The sequence below is a fragment of the Myxocyprinus asiaticus genome, chromosome 8 (genome assembly GCF_019703515.2).
Source record: "Myxocyprinus asiaticus isolate MX2 ecotype Aquarium Trade chromosome 8, UBuf_Myxa_2, whole genome shotgun sequence".
Lineage (NCBI taxonomy): Eukaryota > Metazoa > Chordata > Actinopteri > Cypriniformes > Catostomidae > Myxocyprinus > Myxocyprinus asiaticus.
In genome coordinates this window covers 12036553-12058508 of record NC_059351.1, presented here as the reverse complement: position 1 = coordinate 12058508, position 21956 = coordinate 12036553, and the positions used below count along the sequence as shown (strand labels likewise).

General features: G+C 39.1%; 1 protein-coding gene across 2 annotated transcripts; it reads left to right on the top strand.

The window, feature by feature from the left end:
- Positions 1-6847: 6847 nt before the first annotated feature.
- Positions 6848-16294, top strand: LOC127445011 (uncharacterized protein C4orf54 homolog). Of its 2 annotated transcripts, none has more exons than XM_051704725.1 (2): positions 6848-10846; positions 15406-16294. In XM_051704725.1, the coding sequence occupies exons 1-2, from the start codon at positions 6943-6945 to the stop codon at positions 15423-15425; spliced, it is 3924 nt and encodes a 1307-aa protein (XP_051560685.1). In that variant the 5' UTR covers positions 6848-6942; the 3' UTR covers positions 15426-16294. The 2 variants fall into 2 exon arrangements, with proteins under 2 accessions (XP_051560685.1, XP_051560684.1); XM_051704724.1 differs by having other exon boundaries at positions 6848-11190.
- The last annotated feature ends 5662 nt before the right edge of the window (positions 16295-21956 follow it).

Genomic DNA, 21956 nt, shown 5'->3' with positions numbered 1-21956 from the left:
CTCAGCTCCGTAGGTCCATACAATGCAAGTGAATGGGTGCCAAAATTTTGAAGCTCCAAAATGCGCATAAAGTCAGCATAAAATTAATCTATAAGACTCCAGTGGTTAAATCGATATCTTCTGAAGTGATGTGTGGGTGAGAAACAGATTCAAATTTAAGTCCGTTTTTACAATAAATTCTCCTCCCTGCCCAGTAGAGGGCGATATGCATGAAGAATGCAAATCACCAAAAACAAAAGAAGAAGGACTTAAATATTGAACTGTTTCTCACCCACACCTATCATATCGCTTCAGAAGATATGGATCTAACCACTGGAATCTTATGGATTACTTTTATGTTGTGTTTATGTATGTGCATTTTGGAGCTTCAAAATTTTGGTACCCATTCACTTGCATTGTGAGGTCCTACAGAGCTGAAATATTCTTCTAAAAATCTTTGTTGTGTTCAGCAGAAGAAAGAAAATCATACCTGGCATGGCATGAGTATGAGTAAATGATAAGAACATTTTCATTTTTGGGTGAACTATCCCATTAAGGCCACATGCCCAATTTTACTGCAGTGCTTCTGGAATCTTGTGTGTATGTAAGAGAGGGAATGCGTTATGTTCCTTTTGTCGTATAGTTTCCACAGGGGCAGGGTTACAGATGCCTTGCATTACTGACATTATTGATGTTAGCTGTATATCTTGTTTGTTTTTTTGAAGTCTCTGGCCCCTTTGGGCCACCGTTGCAGTACGACCAACCAAAGGATACTGTGACTAGCTCCACTGCTATGCTGAAATGTCACAGCTAGGTGTTTTTTCCATATGTAACACCCTAGAAAATATATATAAGAAAATACTTTGACTAGCAACCAGGTATTTCCCTATAACCAACTTCTTAGTTCCCTCTAAAATACTTAAAATACAAATGTACATTATGTGTTATGTGGACCAATAAGTATGTGCATCCATGTTAAGTAGATGCAATCTCATGAAACCTGTCAAGAACATGTCCTGAAAATAAAGAGAAAAGGTATGCACATCCAACCCGAGTTGGACGCAGGTGCAAGACAATGCAATAATCAAAGAAAAAATGGTAAGTGTCCACACAGAGATTTTATTGGCTTACATTTGTAATGTTTCGACCATTAGGTCTTCATCAGGTAAAAAGATGAAGATCGAAACGTTGAAATTGTAAGTCAGTTAAGTTATTTTTGGAGAAGTAAAATCAGTGTGCGGACAAGAACATGTCCTGGTCATGTTTCGGACCAAGAGTAAAAGAAACAAATTTGCTTAAAAGGACATGAAGCCTATTTTAGGAACTTTTTTATTTATTTTTTTTTTGTATTGGGACATTATCATGACAATATACAATACACCCCTCTCCCTGTCAATTCTCAATAATGTCATGCTAAAAAATAAATAAAATAATAAATTAGTCAAATGGTATTTTTACATCATAGTAATAGTACTTGCTTTACTGCCTTTAATGTGTGATATGAATAAAAAATGTTTTACAGTAATTTATGAAAAATATAAATAAAATGTATGTATTACGGTAATTAGAATGCAATGAGAATCACCACTGAAAATAATGGGAATTACCAAATAATAATAATAATAATAACAAACAAGAAAAATGTCTGAGCACATTATGGTAATGAGAATTGGAGGAGAAATGTATTAATTGTCATGAAAACAATATCAACATACAAAAGAATCTTCCTAAAATAGGCTTCATTGTTTGTGCAAACATAAATTATATATATATATATATATATATATGTAAAATGTTTTACAGTAATTTATGATAAATATGAATAAAATGTCTGGTGGGGGGGATGTTGCTAAATTGTCATGAAAATAATGTAAACATGCAAAAGAAAATATAAATAAATGCAAAATTTGATAATGATAAATGATTTATTTGACTTTGGGCAGAAATGTGACCTGGACATGTTTTCGTGAGTTGCACCCACAGAGCTGCTAATTTATAAGCCACATGTTCAGACCATACATTTTCTGCTTCAGACCATAAATTTCTCCTCATTGAATCTATGAAGTGCACAATAATTTTATCAAGTTTTGTCCAGTGTCCTCAAACTCATGTAAACTATGGACATACTAAGAATGTAAAGTTATTTGACAGTGTTGACATATTAACAAATTATCCAGCTGGAATCACAACCATAATAATAGACCATGGCCTTTCTATACATACATACATTACTTTATAGCATCTACAGGCAATAGACATATTTGTCATTGTCTGATTTGTGCATGTTACAGTGGCATAATATTTGCATGAGCACAAAGTAGCTTATTGCATTTACAGTTAAATGCATTTCTACATACAGTATACCTTGTGCTGTACCACACCTGTTTTTTGGCAGACAGATTGTCTACTGTCTGTGGTGCTTCAACCCAGCTGATAATGTCCCATATAACCCATACTGACCTTTGGGGTCAACGTAAGGGTGAAAGTCCAGGACAGCGGAGTGAGTGTGAGAGAGAGAGTAGGACATACTACGCTAATGTCTGTGCTTTGATTAATGGCACTCATGATTTGCCACCTGCTGTTTTATATGGCCCTCTGTGAGTAACTGATCTCGAAGTGCTTGCGTGCATGGCGTCCACATTTTAAATAGCTGCCTAAATTTATCAGCTTTGTGGAGGTCGCTAAAAATTCAGACACCGACGAGTTTGCAAGCAGCTTGCGAGCTGGTGTGAAAATGACCTCTCAAAACCGTTTATTAGATATACGACTGTCAAAGAGAGGACCCACCTCAGCTTTTCCAACACGTGATGGTAATATACAGTATGTATGAGATCAGGGCTGGCCCATGTACTCTGTATACAAGTGCTTTGCGTGCTACAGCAGGTGTCCTAAATAGCCCTGCACTCGGCTCCTCCACGGCTCCCCGGAGGATAGATTACCGCAGACTGTGGTGGTTCACGCGCAGCTTGGATCACTTTCGGAAATCCACCTCTTTCCTTGTGTTGATAGGCGTACATTATTTTATTAAATTCACAACCCTTAAAATTCATACATTTCTCATCTACTCTTCTGCAACTATTTTCAGGAGGATGAAGTAAGTCTAAAATTGTTTTTGAAACAATAGTGCCCCGTAAAAAATCCTCTCAAGACTCGACAAGGTAAAACAATATTGTTCTAAATAGTACCAAATAAGGGTTCTTCGGCTTGTAACAACAGCAGAACCCTTTTTGGTGCTAAATAGAACCCTTTTTTTCATCCTTTGAAAGTGCTATATAGAACCTCAATAGTGCTAATAAAGAACCTTTTTGATGCTCTATATTTCTGCTCCTATAAAACATTATAGCCTCAATTTGTAACGTTGGGTTCTTGGAGAGGAGATGCAGGAGTAAACACTTTAAAAGCAATCGTTGGAGTGGAACCAACACTAAATCTTAACATCACAACATAACACTTCAAGGACTGACAAAAGAATGGGCAAAACTAGAGGATATTTACACAAAAGGAACTAATGAGGGAATGGAATACAGGTGAGGATAATAAGAAACAGATGGAAGTGATGAGGGCAGTGAAACATGGGAGATGTAGTCCAGAGGAAAATTTCAAAATAAGAGTCCTTGAAGAACGTGAGGGAGACAGACTGTGACACAATTATGGTTTTATATTCAATATAAACACAAACAAACAAATACATAAATAAAAGGCATGTGTCAATTAAGTACTTTTATTTTCTATTTAAATGAAAAATAGTGGAAAAAATAATGTTTTTACAGCAATTGTTAGCTGAATACATTAATAAATTATTGTGATTAAAAAAGTCATTGTGATTAAATAATTACAAATGCATAAATCACTCATTAATATATATATATATATATATACACATACATATTTATATTAATAAATACATCAACAAATACATAATGTGAAAGAGTCAATAAATGCATATGCAAATGAATTGGCAGACCCACATTGCTCCACACATTAAAGCTGGGACAGAAACATGTACATTCTTTTATCTTTTATAGAGAGAGCATTTTTCTTCCATACTGACAACCAATCATTCAAGAAAGAGCAAAGTCCCATGGAAACAAAGCAGATGCAATTAAGGCTAAATTTCACTAAAATATCTGCACAATCCTCTATGATGTCTTCACCATCCATCACTGTGTATTTTTGGTGTAATTGAGTGGCAGCCCCTCTCTGCAGGTAAAGAGATTGTGGGGTCCAACAGCATCTGTCTGAGTAGAAATACACAATTAGGTTAAGAGTCAGTCTTTCAGTATATGTGGACAATACACTACTGAGCCCTTCACAATGTGAAAAAGAAAAAGTGAAATAAAGTGTGATAGGTTTTTTATTTTATTTATTTATTTACTGACTAGTCAGAATGTTTATGCATAAACCCAAGTAAATAATTGAAACATTTCCAAAAATTCTATATGGATCACAAATTCAGTCTTATTCACTCACATGCTTAGTGGAAAAGCGGAGAGAAGTATCCTCACTGAACACAGCTGGAAGACATAGTGTAGCTGCTTTTTAACTGTAAACCTGTATGACACAAAGAAATTACATTGTATTAATTAATTACAGTGTATTGATTAATGACAAAAATAGATATAAAAAGGAAAGGGAGATAAAAAGGGCTACTTAAAACTCATAATCTGACAGCTTTAAGGCAGGCATAGCCTATGTTGTTTTCAGAGCAGACAACTCATACCATCGATGGGATGGATACCTGATCTCACAATAAAAATCCAAAATTACCTCCTTTTTTTTAAGAACATAATGTCAGTATTTTAAACAAAATGACAGCTCACCTCTTGAGTTGGTCACACTTGTATGTTCTGGTAGAGATCTATAAAAAATAAAATTAAAAAAAAAGAATCTTATGGCTAGGAAACCACCAGTTACAGAAAATTTTACTTTGTAAAGGTTACAAATTAAAGCGCTTAATATGGACTTGCTCAGCATTTAGCAAAAACCTTACCCATGTGCTGTGCTCCCTTTATCAAGCAGTGACAAAACTATCTATTGTCTGATAACAGGCATAGTTTTTATATATATATACACGGTGATTTTATATAGCTCAAGACTGCTTGCCTACTGAAGCTAAGCAGGGTTGAGCCTGGACAGTAACTGGATGGGAGACCTCTTGGGGAAACTAAGGTTGCTGCTAGAAGAGGTATTAGGGAGTCCAGCAGAGGGTGCTTACCCTGCAGTCTGTGTACGCCCAAATGCTCCAGTATAGTGATGGGACACAATACTGTACAAAGGCACTGTCCTTTGGATGAGATGTTAAACCAAGGTCCTGACTCTCTGTGGTTATTAAAAATCCAAGGACATTTCTTGAAGGGAGTAGGGATGTAACCCTGGTGTCCTGGCCAAATTCCCCCATTGGCCCTTATCAATCATGGCTTCCTAATAATTCACATCCATTAATTAGCTCCATCACTCTACTCTCTCCTCTCCACCAATAGCTGGTGTGTGGTGAGTGTACTGGTGCACTATCCAGGTGGATGCTGCACAGTGGTGGTTGAGGAGAGTCCCCTGTTCACTGTGTAAAGTGCTTTGAGTATAGTGTCAGAAAAGTGCTATATAAATGTAACGTTCATTCATTCACAACATATCTGTATTTAAAAGTATTATAAGATGTTTAATGGCTTGTCATCAATATTTCAAAAATGCAAATTATGGGACAGAATTCGCAACAAACATTTTTTTTTTTTTAAATGATAGCCTACATTTAAGAACGTTTTCAACTAGTGTTCAGTGGGTTGAAACCAACATAAAACCAGCTGCATTGATTAAACAAGCATTTATGCAATTGGACTTTCAATTCAAAATATTAGGAGATAGGCCAGCCCTTGTGACAACATGTGTCAACTCTCCCCGGCCTCCCCTGTTAATTTATTACTACATAAGTAATTTATCACAATTTAAATTGTCATAATTTATTATTCGTTCTAAACAAGTTCTAAATTGTCCCGAATCGTTTCCCCTAACACATTGCGTTTTGAAGGCTATGCAGTGCGTGAAAGAGCTGGACATCACCACCCTCTTCTTAACAAGCTTCTTCTAGTTATTGAAGAGATTATTTCAGTAAGTTAATACAAGTTATTAAAATACTTTACAGCCTTTTTTCCCCTTATTGGATGTAAGGGGAAAACATCCAATGTCCAGATTTCAGTCTGGACAGCGGTGCGTTCAGAAGTACCCATGTCCCTCACACATCCGCAGTTGTTCTGCTCGCTCTTTCTTTGTTGGATTGTGGTTCTCATGTCTCTTGCCCGGGGCCAACTGGCCTTTCTGTATGGTTGGCAGCAGACATTCACTCTAATACTAGCGTGCAGCTGTCGCGGGCCAGAGGCGGATATTGATTACACTCAGTTGACAACAAATGTTTCTAAAGTCGCGTTATATGTATCGATATGCGCTTCTGGGAGGCGCGCGCCTACAATAGACTTTGTGTGTTTTGCTGTAGCATTGTGTGGCATGACATCATGTCTAATAATACTTTGCATTTACATGCATAATCCATTCTAATTCAAATGCCAGTTATATGTAGTCATCATTTATAGAATTGCAATGTGTGGATTGTCATTGTCATAAACGCGTAATTGGACCAAATAGATATCCGGGGGTTAGCAAGAGTTCGTGCCACATGCACTGTTTTATCGGGACACCGTGGATGCCTATATTGACTAGGCCTAGTCATCTCTCTCTCTCTCTCTCTCTCTCTCTCTCTCTCGTCTGTGTGTGTGTGTGTGTGTGTGTGTGTGTGTGTGTGTGTGTGTGTGTGTGTGTGTGTGTGTGTGTGTGTCTCACTTTCTACCCCTCCCTCTCCCCTCGCTCACTTGGCCCTCGCTCACAGTTCCAGTGCACTCACTCGTACAATCCGTACTGCGGTCCGGTGTCATAGACAACACCATTGATCTCCGTGCGGGACGCCGTTGAGAGCAGATGGAGACTCTTCAAACGGCCAGCTTAGAGGACATCGGACCGTTCAAGAAGCCTCTGGAAGACAAGAAAGAGCACTACAACAGTGGCGATCACAACGAAACAAATTATGTAGACCTGGGCAATCCGGTGGACATGAAGTCAGATAGCACAAAGACAGTAAAAGTCACATTCACAGGCGAAGGAAACCAACTGGCCATCTTCAAATGTAAAGGCGACACCCCCGTCTCCGGAATTAAGAGTCTTGGAGAGCAAGAGGAGAACGAAAATGTTGATAACAGATCATCAAAAGACAGTTGCGCGGATAACGTCGGAATTGAAAAGTGCAGTTCGGAGAGACTTTATGGAGAGCGCGGTCCCCTTAAACTAAATGTTCCTTCGGAGGATGACTTTACAGGTGATGAGGACGCAAAAACTGACAATCCAAAATATGAAACGGAGGAGCTACAGTATACGGACATGTACTTGAACAGCCGCTGCGAATCAAAAGATGGCAAGAGCGCAGCGGACGCAGAGTCCCACTACATAACCACGCACGAGATTCAGCTAACGGAGCAGGATCATGATGTGGACTACGAGTTTGGCCGAGGATCCTGCTGGGATTTCGAGGATGATAATCTAGTATATTCGTTTGTTGACTATGCATCATTTGAGAGCGACGAGACGACACCTAGAAGAATTCAAAGCAAGTCAAAGAGCAATAAGTTTCAGCACACTTTACGCGCAGCGAAGCTTTCCGCCACCGGTGCGCTGGTCAGCACTGAGAGTGAACTTTGCGAATCCGACAAATGTGCCAGCTCGGATGAAGGCGCGAGTAAGATCCAACCCGACCGCAGAAATTCGGCGGGACATATTCACCTGTCGATCAAAACATCCTCGCGGGCTATCAACGACCATGCCACTGTCTTAGAAGAAAAGAATGTCCGCGTTCACACCAAACGCGCGGGCGAGCGAGGTCATTATTCGTTCCGAAGCTCTGACTCCAAAAGCGAGACCCAGTATGACCGCTACTTCATCCCACCTCCTGGTCGCCAACACTTAGCGAGCAAACTGAGAGGAAAAGACATTAACGAATATTCCAGTGGCGCGTCCAGTTCCGTTAGTGAACTGGATGACGCTGATAAAGAGGTGCGCAATCTCACCGCCCGGTCCTTCCGGAGCCTGGCGTGTCCTTACTTTGATGCAATAAATTTGAGCAGCTCGAGTGAGTCCTCAATGTCAGAACACGGACTTAGTATTAACAAATGGTCCGCTTTCGTCGACTTGAATTACAGCAACTTGACACAGGGACGCGAGCAGGACATGCTGGCGCACAAGAACTCTACGCCTCTTTTGGAGGGGAATAAATGCGCCGAGTGTAAAAACGCGAAAGATTTGCTTCCTACTAATGCACAAAAGCCACAAACTAACATATTGTCGCTGAAAAATAACTTGAACTCTCAGCAGGCGTCCTCCGGGTCGTCTAAGAAACTAGAGACAAGTAGCAATCCGGGTGTCAGTGAAACCATCACACTTACTGAAACCTTAAATTTCAGCTGCAATGTCGGAGCAGGCATACCTGCGCGCGAGAGGCGCGCGAAACGCGCACTGAATGCAGTAAGGTCACGTTCCACAGCTGACGTCACGGGCACCGTGCCAAGCAAGCCTGGCTGTGAAGCAGAAAGTCAGCTCCGTGAAACGGCTGAAACCTCGGAAGATACCCACAAGAAAGCCATCTTCGCCTCTAGTCTTTTGAAAAATGTCATCTCCAAGAAAATGCAGCTTGAGCAGGAGCGTAAAATGGAAAGAGGCGAAATATGCAACACCTATCCCACGTCACCATTGTGCCCTCAATCTAAGGATCAAGACGCCAAGAAAGAAAAAGAGATTGTGCAAAGACAGACCCCAGAAACCTCAGATGACCCCAGAGCTGCAACCGACAGCATGTCTCGTGTCTCAGACGACCAGCCACAAGAGAACCCGTGTTTCCTGGGTGCTGAACACACTGAGTCACGCTGTGAACCAGACGACGCCCTAAAAACTCCCCTGACCCCCAGTGAAAAGAGTGCTTTCAAAACCTGGAAAGATGGGGAGGAAGAATCTAAAGCTAAGGGTGATGGAGAGTCTAAGTGCGCGCAGGAGAACACCCCGCCAAACACCTCGATTACGCCCGTGATGAAAAGCAGTGAATGTGTTGAGGGCGAGAGTAGTAAGATGATTCAGATGTCTCACTTGTATGTCCCTAGCTCGCAGTTTATGCCTAAGGAGAAGGAAGCGGCCGGGATTTCATTACATAATCTGAAAGCGTCTGGAGAATTTGCGGAGTCAGATTGTGGAGGGTGCGGACAACTGAGCTCTGGCCAGCTTCAGTGCTCTGCGGACATCGATAAAACCCCACGGTGTCAAAAAGCGCCCGAAATCAAAATATGCCTTCGAAGTGTCAAAGAAAACAAAAGCAAACAGTTGAACATCGCCAACCTTTTAACCCCTATCATACATTGCAACGTCAGCCCCAAAAAGGCGACGAACGAGTCTAAAAGCCATTTGCAAACCGTATCTGACAAAGTGCCGCATTTTATGGTTAGGGATATCAGAGATAGTAAATGTAAGTTCCAGACTCCTATTCACCAGGTTAGAGATGTGCGCAAATTGGTTAAAAGCTCATACAGGTTTGTAGCCCTAGAAAACACCTGCGCTACATCCGGAACGGTCTCCACGACAACAGAATTACGCGAGGAGAGTAAACCTGTAAAGAGGGGACCGTGTCCTTCACCAATGGTGATCAAATGTCAGTCTGTGAATACAAACAGTGTCACGAAACCCCATGAGCCTGTAAATCTGAGAGAGTCCGAGAGTGTGACATCGGAATGTACTTTTAAAAGCGACAGATGCAGAGTTCCGTGCGCAAAGCAGCCTTTGACTGAACAGCCAGAGTTTAGCTTAAAAATCGATGCCAAAACGGCAAAGCAAAAAAAGGAAAAAGCAGCAGACGCCGGCGAGAAGAAACCTGAATCGAAGGTCTCAAATCAAATAGCGCTTGAAAAGTTAAAGGCGGCTGTGAAAACCATGGAGCAACTGTACGTTTTTGATAGGAATGAATGGAAGCGCAAAACGCAAGCGCCGCGACCAGTAACGGACAGTCACGTCCTGTCACTAATCACGCGAGAGGAGCAAGGAGTCACGACCAAAACGGACTTTGATAACGAATATGGAAAAGCTTACAATATGAAACGCACTAGCTCGGCCACAGCCTCTAATGCTGGTGTTGTGATAGATGAAGGTGAACTTTGCATGCCAGCAGGTTCTCACAGTCAGGAAGACGCATCTAAAGTAGTAGCCCAAAGGGCAGATTCTTTCAATAACAAATGTGTGTTTAGTCCGGGCAGTAACCCCAAAGCACCCACCCATGTAAGTACAGTGAAAGAAAGCGCTCAACAAATGTTTTCTAGCAGGGACTATTCTTTTAAATCCCAAAAAGTGCCTTTGTCATTGAAAATGTGTCCTCCTAAAGTAAAGAGTGTGGACGGAGAAAAAGGCAAGAGTACTGTTTCTGAGCACAAGCAACCTCCACACTCAGACTCTGACAATTACCTAACCATCCCTGTTAAAACTCAAGCTTCTGATTCCAAACTCACGCTTCACCCGAAGCCCTCCCTTCAGCCTATGCAACGCTCACCAATTGTCATGGAGCCTTGGTCCCCAGAGAGTCAGACAGCCACAATATATCACCACGCCGTGCCCCTGTCAGCTATGCCTGCTGTACCTCCCGCCCAACCCCAGGTGCTTTGCCTCACACCCCCTGCAGAGCCCCCAGTCCCTCACATCCAGCGGAAGCTGCTGCTGGACCCCACCACGGGCCAGTATTACTTAGTGGACACCCATGTGCCCGTGCAGCCAGCCGCCCAGCGGTTTTACCATCCGGAGAGTGGTCAGTACTTGGACATTCCTTTATCAGTCCTCCCAGTGCCCATGTCTGTCTCACCGGTAACCCTCAGTGCTGCGGCAACCTATTCCCCCACCTACCTCGTCTATCCCTCAACCTTACTGCCACCCCACACACACCCAAATCCCCAGTCTCACTCTTCCACCTGCTCAGAGGGCGAGGACACGGTCGAGACAGGCAGCTTGTATCTGATACCGCCGGGTCCGTTAGTACCCAGTAGCACTAAACCCATCATTAGTATTACATCACAGCAAGGTGCCCGTATTGTTGCCCCTCCCTCTTTTGATGGGACAACCATGAGCTTTGTGGTGGAGCATAGATAACTAAATGTAAGTAATCACTGCATCATATATCCTTGTATAGGTTGTCCCATACTGTAGTTTTTTATAGTTTTGATGTTATATTTCTGTTCAGACATTCTCATAGAACACTTTACATGTGTTGTCTCACATAATCAAACGCACTAACTTTAAAAGAGTTTGTGCACTGTGCGAGTGCGGTCTAGAGCAATATACGGGAGACCGGAGTTAGTTGTCACAAGGGCTATATCACTGCAGTCACAAGGTTTGGAGTCAAAAGTTCAATTGCGCCCAAATGTGTTTTCACTAACACCTTGTTTATAACCCTTCTAAATTAGAATAATTTTTGTGAATTCTTCCCTCCAGAGTACATTATTAGTATCATGATATTTTTGTTATAGAGCCTGGGAAAACAAGTGAACATCATCATACCACACTGGCATACATTCAGGTCAACTATGTTATGAAAGGCAGATTTTCACCGAAAGGTTTTAATGTGTTCTTATAGGATAAATATATTTTTCATGAAAGTCAGATCGGAGCATGTTGTCACATTTTTATCGGGGCAGGTTGTGTTTTAATGTCACAGATGTATACAATTTATCAGTTACAATATTTGTTGGCCAAAACAATATTTTGATATTTTTGTACAATGCCAGTTTTGTTATTGCATTAATCATTTTGTGCTTCATAACTGTTTTACTTAAAGAATCTGCTGAAAAGCCTATTATAGGCCATTTAATGCAGGTATAGATTTAAAAAGAGTCGTAGATTTTGTTTTGATGATTTTGATATCATGAAACATGCGGCACTGATTTAATGCAGGTTCCACTGTGACAACTTACCTCGTGTGACAGGTAAGCTGCTATTGGGGCATGTTGTCACAAAAGGCCAATATGTGTTGAATGAACTGTATCTTTTTTCCTGGCAGTATCAGTAAAAAGGCTTTATGGCTTTTTTGTACACTTCAAGGTATGCGGTTATGCAGAAACTGACTTTCAAAAATTAACCTACCCTGAAAAATATTCTCGGTCTCCCATACATATATGTACAAAGTAAGAAAAGCAAATTCATATTAAATTGTGGTGAGTCAGAATACCTTAAAATGTAATACCATTACATTTAGCCATGTTTAGTAAAATAGCAGTAATATGGAAAAGTGAATGTAAGAATTATTATTTGGTGTGGACTGCAAAAAAAAAGACTTGTCTAAGAGAAATGTGTGATGTCTAACAATTTATACTTATGTGCATGTGTTTATCTATGGGGGTTTTGAGAGTAAGGGTGTGCTCTGTTCTACTCTTTACATTTGAGAAAATTTACTGTAGTAGGTCACCTGGTTATTCCATGCATACAGAATATTTGCATGCTATGCACATTATGCATACTATATACCCCAACAATATAGAGTAATATAGTATAATTCTAAATAGCTCAACAGTGTGTGAAAATTCTTCTCAATCAAAAAAGTGCTTTTTTTTACTATCTTCGATATGCATGTGTATGCTTGTTTATGAGCTTATCAATGTGAACCGTTTATGGCCATATGAGATTGTTAGTATTTAGGATTTTGTGTAGCTGCTGTAGCATGTGTGTGTGTTTAAACATGACATTTATTCACATTTGCAATTTTAACAGGAACACATTGACTAAGGCAGAGTGTAGGAGTAATACCATCCTTTTTAATGCCATGTAATTCCTTTTATTTAAATAAGACATACTGATAGTGTGTAGTATTTTCAATATATGGTCAACATTTTGCATTACAGTATTTACTAAAATTGCATGGCTTTTTTAACTTGATTTATGCTGCCTTACACAGACACAAATTGAACAACAAAGGTGTGTTAAACACAACATTGACAAAATCATTTGACTGTATGCATGTGTGAATGTGAGCTGGAGCATGCATGGGGCATGTCTGTGTGTGTGGAAAGGTCAGTAGGCAATCGAAGTATTTGTTGTGCTGAGGCAGTAGGATGACAGCTGCTGGGGCCGATCAGAGGACCAACAAGCTGCAGCAGGGTCAAACCTTTTTATAGAGAGAGGCAGAGTGAGAGGGACTTTGTATGAGAACTCTACAGATACTAGTCTATTGCATTACTGTCACCACCGATGAAAGAAATATGGCCATTAACTACATACTAAAAGTTTAGGGTAACAGACATCAAGGATTCTAAGTTAAACTTACTTCCATGTTTTGTATCATACCATTCCATTTATCAGGGTTCCCAGGGTCATGAAAAATTTGGAAAAATCAGGCATTTTTTCCAGGCTTGGATGTTAACAAAATCTTAAAAGTCTTGAAAATGTACATATTGAAAATGCTTTTTTGTAGTTATGCTCCAGTCTAATATATTTCATCATATAAATATTGCTCTTGGTTATAGCTGGTGTATAGTAGAACTTGCTTGCAAGCCATAGTGATTTGGGAGCAAATTCTTCTTTTAAGTAGGTAATTTTCAGTTATTTGATTGAAATGGTTCACACGTCCGTCTGAATGAATGATTTGCGAATGAACAGAACAATGTGGAAAATGCTAATAAAAACAAAAATTAGTAATTTGTATATTCTATTCACCCTGTGCTATATTGAAAGCACTACAACAACACATTATTTGACGTCAATGAATAAATTTGTTTCCCCCCACTCATTTCAAAATGACTATTGCAACATGCTCCGAAAAAATTGGGACAGTCGAGTTTTTACCACTGTGTAACATAACCATGTCTTCTAATAACACTTATTAAGCGTTTGGGCACTGAAAACACAAGTTTGTTTAGTCTAGCAAGCATTTTCCCACATTCATCCATTATGCAGGTCTCAGTAGTGCAATTGTACGGGGACTCCGTTGCAGTATTTGGTGCTTCATAATGTGCCACACATTCTCAATTGGAGACAGATCAGGACTTCAGGCAGGCCAATCTAGCATCCACACTCTCTGCTTACACAGCCATGCACTTGTAATCCGGGCAGTACAGTATGTGGTTTGGTGTTGTCCTGCAAGAAAATGCAGGGACGTCCCTAGAAAAGACAGAGTCTGCATGGCAGCAAATGTAGCTCAAAATTTTTTACATATCTGTCTGCATTAATGGTGCCCTTACAGATGTGCAAGTTACCCATGCCATGGGCACTAACACACCCTCATACCATGACAGACACTGACTTTTGGACCTGACACTGATAAAAGCTTTGATGCTTCTTTTCCTTTTTAGCCAGGTGATCATGACAGCTGTTTTTTCCAAAAACTATTTGAAATGTGGACTCGTTGGACCACAAAACTATTCAGTCAGGGCCGTTTCAGACCATTCTGGCACCCTAGGCGAGATCCCTATTGGCGCCCCTGTTCTGGGGGGGTGAGGGGGTGTTTGGGGAGTGGCAGTGGCTTCCACTTTGCCCCCCCCCCCCCAACCAGCAAGTGTCTGGTTTAGAAACGGCCCTGCATTCAGTTACACTGTTCTACTTTCCATCTCAGATGAGAAGTAGACAGCGCTTCTGGACAGTGTTGATGTATGGCTTCTGCTTTGCAGATGCAACGACAAATGGTGTTTTTTTTTATTTTTATTTTCTGTGGGGAACATTGTTTTCAAAGCGCTGGATCATTTGCTGACAAATCTGTTGGCAAATCGGCAAGCATTGACCCAATCTTACTCATGAAGGACTAGGTTTTTTGGAGGCTTCTTATATACTATTACACGATTGCCTCAGCTGTTTAACCTCCTGTTTCACATCACCTTGTTATTTCAACTCGCCTAAATTGAGCGTGTTGCAAAAATCTGATTTGAAATGATTGTATATATATATAAACGAATTAAATTCACAAGCTAAAACATCAAATAATGTATTGTTGTTGTGCTTTCAATATAGCACAGGGTGAATAGAATGACCAAATCACTTATTTTTGTTTTTATTAGCATTTTACATACTGTCCCAACTTTTTCGGAATTGGGGTTGTAGTGTTTTATTCAACATTTGTATTATATATATGAATTAATGACTGTTCTGAGATGTACAGTAGTATGTCCTCTCCATAGCTAGTGTCTAATATACAGTTTATTGTCAAATGCAGTATTAAACAATATATAAAGCATTGTCCACTCTAGGTCTCTAGCAATTTTGCACACTCTACACATGTATTTTATAGAATTTTGAAAAAATAAAAATGAGCACCAGTTATAGATTAAGATAGTTCTTGATCTTTATTGTTCCTCTGATTAGTTTCTTCTCTCTCCTTTTCCTTCTCAGGATGGTCCATGTGTTTGTAGGACTGTGTCCTTTTCCCTTCCACGTCATCAAAACTTTCTCACACGTTTCGCACTTTCCCACACTTGTCTTCATCAATTCCTACCTGCTGTTACCCCCAGATCTGTGGCTTTTGGAACGTTTCCACTAAAGATGAACAACTGCAATATACTGAAGCAGTTTTACAAACTTTTCTAAAAAACATTTGCTTTTCTGTAGACATTATGAGACAACCGTTTTTGTTGCCTATTTAGACTTCTTTAAGCACTACATACTTAAGGGAAATGATGTTCATTAAATTTTCATCTTGTATATAGTGTTTTTATTCTTGTTACTGTTACTGTTTTTATTGTCAAGGTACAGTTTTTATTTACCATGTACATTTTGATTGTGTAAAGCATGGTGTGTGTGTGTGTGTTTGTGAGAGAGAGGGAGAGAGAGAAGGAGTAGAAGGAGAGTAAGAGAGCGACAGTGTTTGGTGTATGAGTGTGAGATAAAGAGACAGAACTAGGGGTGTGTCTGTTTCCTTTAACTGTGATTTGTGAGAGCAGTTTCATAAGATTATAAATGGATAGGGCAATGAGCAATTCTGTACAGTGTCAGTGTATAATGACTGTCATATTATTATAATGGAATTGAAAACACTTCGACACATTTAGGAAGTAATTCAGAATTGTAGCCAAATCTTTATGCTGTAGGACCTCTGTATGTAGTGCAGGCATGTTGCGGTCTCATGGTATTTTGCCTCCACATTTCTCATTCTCTTCTTTTGGTTTTCTTGCTTTCTCCCCTTCCTTTCCACCATCTGTCCTCCTGTTTCATTTTCTTCTATTTTTAATTTTGTTACATTGATCATACATTAAAGATATATGGATCTGCAGGCCAGTCTATATACCACTTAGAAGGAATGCATTGTTGTTATTGTCAGTGCTGGCAAATTTGTTTATTATAAATGTGCTATTCAAATTAACTCCATAAAGTTGGAAAGTCCATAAAGAAGACACTTGATTTAAATGCTATATAATAATAATATTGTTAGTAAAATTATAAAGTCTAATTTTGTTCAATACCTAAAACCATTGTTCCATCATGGGAATTTCTGATTTATATTTTGTTCCAACACAAGGACATAATTACAAATAAATGTTAGGACACAGATGAAACACAATACAAATGATATCCTGCTACATAAGTAGCAATAAATTATAAAACATAAATAATTTGTATGTTAAATATATTACAGTATATTGCTTAAGTTATATTAAGTTGTTTGATTTTTACTTTTCATGTTAGATTGAGTATTTAATTATATCTTGCAGGCCTGAAAATTAAGGCAAATATAAGTAGTTTGACTAAAAACTCTCAAACATCCCACTTTGTATGTAAAGTACCTTAAATGTGATACCGACCCATATCACATTATTGGCACAACAGATTTACTGTATTATATAACAGTTTTGATTTTCATTAACCAGATCAGACCAGTAAAAGTTAAAGGCTCACCCAAAAATGAAAATTCTCTCATAATTTACTCACCCTCTTGCCATCCCAAGTGAATGACTTTATTTCTTCTGCAGAACACAAATGAAGATTAAGAATATCTCAGCTCTGGTCCATTTAATGCAAGTGAATGGTGGCCAGAACTCTGAAGCTCCAGTAAGCACATAAAGGCAGCATGAAAGTATTCCATACGACTCCAGTGGTTAAATCTAAATCTTCAGGAGTGATATGATAGGTGTGAGTGAGAAACATATAAATATTCAAGTCCTTTATTATTATTAATTCTCCTCCCAGCCCAGTAGGTGGCGATATTCACGAAGAATGCAAATCGGCAAAAACAAAAGAAAGTGAAAGTGGAGATTTATAGTAAAACAAATTACTTAAATACTGATCTTCTTCTCACCCAAAGTTTTCATATCGCTTCAGAAGACATGGTTTAATTAAACCACTGGAGTTGTATGGATTACTTTTATGCTGCTTTTATGTGCTTACTGGAGCTTCAAAGTTCTGGCCACCATTCTTTTGCTTTGTGAGGACTTTTTTCTTCTAAAAATGTTCCTTTGTGTTCAGCAGAAGAAAGAAAGTCACACACATCTGGAATGGCATGAGGGTGAGTAAATGATGAGAGAATTTTCATTTTTAGGTGAACTAACCCTTATAGTACATCAATATTTAGAGAACACTTTAGAAAAATCACTTTGAGAAATTATTGAATAATTATTGAAGTATAAACTGACTGTATGAATACCGTGAAATATAGTAATCAAATAAACAACAGCAAGGTCAATCAAGAAGTGTCCTCAACTATGCATTGTTAAAAACACTTCTGACTGGCATATGATGGGTGCAACCTAAAACTTGCCTCAGTATCACTCCAAACACATTCAGTGGAACATGTGCGCCATTGCACTATTAAAACAGGATGTACATCCAGTTTCCAGTGATGTTATTAGTACACCAGTACTAGTGTAGGGATCTAGTGGCCCTCTCAGCTGCCTGTTGTTATAGAATTTGAGGGCAGCTGTAAGAGCAGTGTAAATGATCAGCTGGTATTTGGATTTGTTGGTTTGATTTGATTACAGGTTGAAAAATGCATGTTGAGAGAGATAGTCCATGTTTCAGTATGTCAGCATTTTTTCAAACAACTTCTGACATCTACAATGTAGTTTGCTTGTATGTGTGTGTATGTATATATATATATATATATATATATATATATATATATATATATATATATATATATATATATATATATATATATATATATATTTTTTTTTTTTTTTTTTTTTTTAACAGAGGACTTTGCAGGACTTTAGAGAAATAACCATTACGCCTAGAATATCTGACTGGTAGATTGCTCCTATGGATATGTCATAAACCAACAACAAAAAAATACATTTTACTGCATTTTAATGCAAACTTTTTTATTATAATTCCCATATAGGGACTTTAAAAGTAGTTTAATGTGTTCAAGGTAATTTCTTGCATAAATTCTGAGTGGATTATTTTGAGATTGTATGAAGGTCATGGTTCCTTCACTAATTTTATAACACATCATGTAGCCTTTCTCACACCCTCACATGGCACTATCGACCTCATAAAACGCCCTAACTCTTCAACAGAAACACATAGTTGTTGTGGGGCCCGTTTGATTTACACAGTTGGCTGGGGGTCGTTTGACCCGATGCCAGCGTGCTAGGTAAGTTTTCCGTGAGCTCCTGAAACTTCACCCGCCAAAGGCATTAGCTCGAGCTGACAGTTTGCGGGTTTGTTTACGCGGTCGCCATGACAGCAGCGCCAGTGACAGACACGCGCGCTCAGCTGCTCTGTACCGCGCGATAGGAATGTCCGCGAGAGTGCAGTTGCTAGTTTTCAGTTGCCAGCCGCCCCCAAGCGGAACTCACACAATAGACGTTTTTCACACTCTAGGTTTTGGAACGCGGAAGTAAACGTTTGCAGGGTAAAACTTCGACAGCGGTTAATGGAAGATCACAGCTAATAAAATTTTCACTTGCTCCAAGACAAAAAAAAAAAAACCACTATTACATTTGAATGACTTTCCAGAAGAGGGGAAAAAAAATAGAGAGCGGTGGATTTAGCAAGTCAGATGGGAGAAGATGACAAATTTACTGTCACTCAATTCAATTTCTTTTTTTTATTTTTTTATTTTATTTCAATTTGCTTTATTGGAATGACTGTATGTTATAATGTTGCCAAAGCACAAGTTATAATCAAATCAAACAGAGCAGAAACATGTATATAACATTAATCAACAGATTTAAACAGTGGATATTTAGAACACAGTAATTAACTACCAACTTTAAATCACATGTAACTGATACACAGTAATATACAGTATATTTAATTAAATAATATATTAACTAATGTGTACATTTAAGTGAAAAAGTTTGGTTTAGTGGATCAGAGTTCTTTCTCTCAGGTTGTGACATATTTAGCAGCTGTAGGGGCTATGTGTTCGTTGCAACACAATCTCACGGCGAAATCGTCAGGATTCGTACGACTTTTCTCGTATGAGATCGTGCGACTGCACTCGTTTGAATTCCTATGACTTTTACTACAGCCAGTGACGTCGCTGAACATTGTTTCCATCTAATACGTGACAATTACTTCCTTCTATCACACACAACTGATTGATTATGTTTAGATAAGGGGTTTGGGTAAGGGCATAATATTAATAAGTATGTCCTTAACGCCTTGTACGCGGGACTCGCGCTTACTTCCGCATAAATCCGGGAATTTGCACATGATGAAGTCATATGGTTGGTTCTTTCTCTCCTAATATGATTTGAATTTGTTCAATTTCAGGCAGTTCACATATTTCAGGTAAAGATTCACTGCATTTTGTGAAGAATGTGTTTCTCTAATTGGTATTTTCCACAGTGGTGGAGAAAGTTCATCTCGGTTTCAACCTCTCCATTCTGGCTGTGAACACATGTCCTGTTTTCTCTGGGGAGCCGAGACTTTTTAAGTCTCCATCTTTCTATAGCAAGGTTATAATCACTCAGCCTGTATTGATTCAGGATGTTCCCCTGTTTTACATCTCTGTTGGTGGACAGATATTCATATTTTCTTTATATGCTTCTATAGCATTCTAATTTGTGTTGTGATGTAGTTTCATTCTCCCAATGTTCCAAATAAGTATTTTTATTGTGCTTTATGATTTGGCCAAATTTGATATATTTTATTTCAGGAGTACTGGTCTGTAACTGCTTTGAGCAGGTGAGTTTCAGAACCAGCTGGCTGAGAGGACTGCTTTTGGGGTTCAGCTCTTGGTCTAAAAATGCTTCGTGTTCGAGCATTTGATGGGGGCTTGATTTAAGGTGTTTCCCAAATTTAATAGATCTCTTTTGAATGTGTAAAATTAATGGATATCTGCCTAGTTCGGCTCGGCATGCATTATTTGTCATTTTCTTTTGGACTCTTAAAATGTTCCTACAGAATTCTGTATGGAGGGCCTCAACAGGGTGTTTATCCCATTTAGTAAAGTCGTGACTACAGAGGGGTCCCCAGATCTCACTTCCATACAGGATGATGGATAAAATGACACTGTCAAATATTTTGTTCCAAGTTTTGATTGGGATTTCTATGTTATGAAATTTTCTTTTAATGGCATAGAATGCTCTCCTTGCATTCTCCTTCAGTTTGTTAATAGCCAGACCAAAGCCACCTGACGTGCTCATTTTTAGTCCAAAATAGTCATAATTTAGTGTGTGTTCTAGGGTGGTGTTGCCTAATGTGAAAAATAAATTTGTTGTCTTGATGTCTAGCTTTCTTTTGAAAAATCATCATTTTGGTTTTAATAGGGGATTGACTGCCAGTGCACAGTTTTGGCAGTACTGCTGGAGCAGGTCTAGGTGCTGCTGTAGACCTTCAGCTGTGCGCGACAGTAGCACCAGATCGTCTGCATACAGGAGAAACTTCACTTCTGTGTTGTTAAGGGTGAGGCCAGGAGCTGCAGATTGTTCCAGTGTTGTTGCCAATTCATTGATATAAATGTAAAAAAAGAGTGGGACTTAAAATGCAGCCCTGTCTCACCCCACGGCCCTGAGTGAAGTATTCAGTTCTTTTGTTGCCAAGTTCTATAGCACAATTATTGTTCCAATAAATTGATTTAAAGAGGCCCTATTTTGCTTTTTGGGATTTTACCTTTCCTTTAGTGTGTAATATAGCTGTTTGTGCATGTAAAAGGTCTGCAAAGTTACAAAGCACAAAGTCCACGCAAAAGGGAGTTATTCTCTCCCACAGACAACACTGCTCAAGAACTACACGAAACGGCTGGTTTGTAGTCCCACCATTTCTTCCATAAAGTCTCTACGTCACAATGTAGTAAAAACCGATGCCACTGTTACTGTAGTTACAATAGTGTTTACAGCTGTTAAGGAAGCCTGAAACTCAGTTGGTAAGGGGCAATGCATTTTCGACATGCGGTTGACCAATCACAATAGACTGGGCCAGCTGACCAATCAGAGCAGACTGGGCTTTTCTGAAAGGGGGGCTTTAAAGAGACAGGAGCTAAATCAGAGTGTTTGAGCAGAGGATGAAAATAGGTGTTGCAGCATTGTACAGTATGATTAAAATACATTAAATCATGTAAACATATTCTAGTAGACCCCCAAAATAAAATCGTGAACCTGTAAATTAGCATAATATGGGCTCTCTAAATGATATCATACACTTTACCACCTACACCAGTTTGGAGAATTTTATAGTATAGTCCTTCATGCCAAATGGAGTCACCTTGCAAAAATGTTAGATTTCTGTGTTTGGTGAACATGCTTATCAATCAGAGTGTGTAGCAGATCTATAGAATATTTCATTGATTAGTTTTACTGCCTTGTTTACGTCTGTTAAGGTGGGCTGGAATTGGATATCAAGGAATCTTTTGATGAGGTTGGTTATTTCTGCTGAGTTGATTGTTTTGATGTATTTGATTTCACTATCAAAAGTCCATTCATAGCTTTCCTTCATTTCTATTAGTTCACAAAGATTATGATCAGTTATACTGTGATTGTGGCTTCTTTTCAGGAAAACGT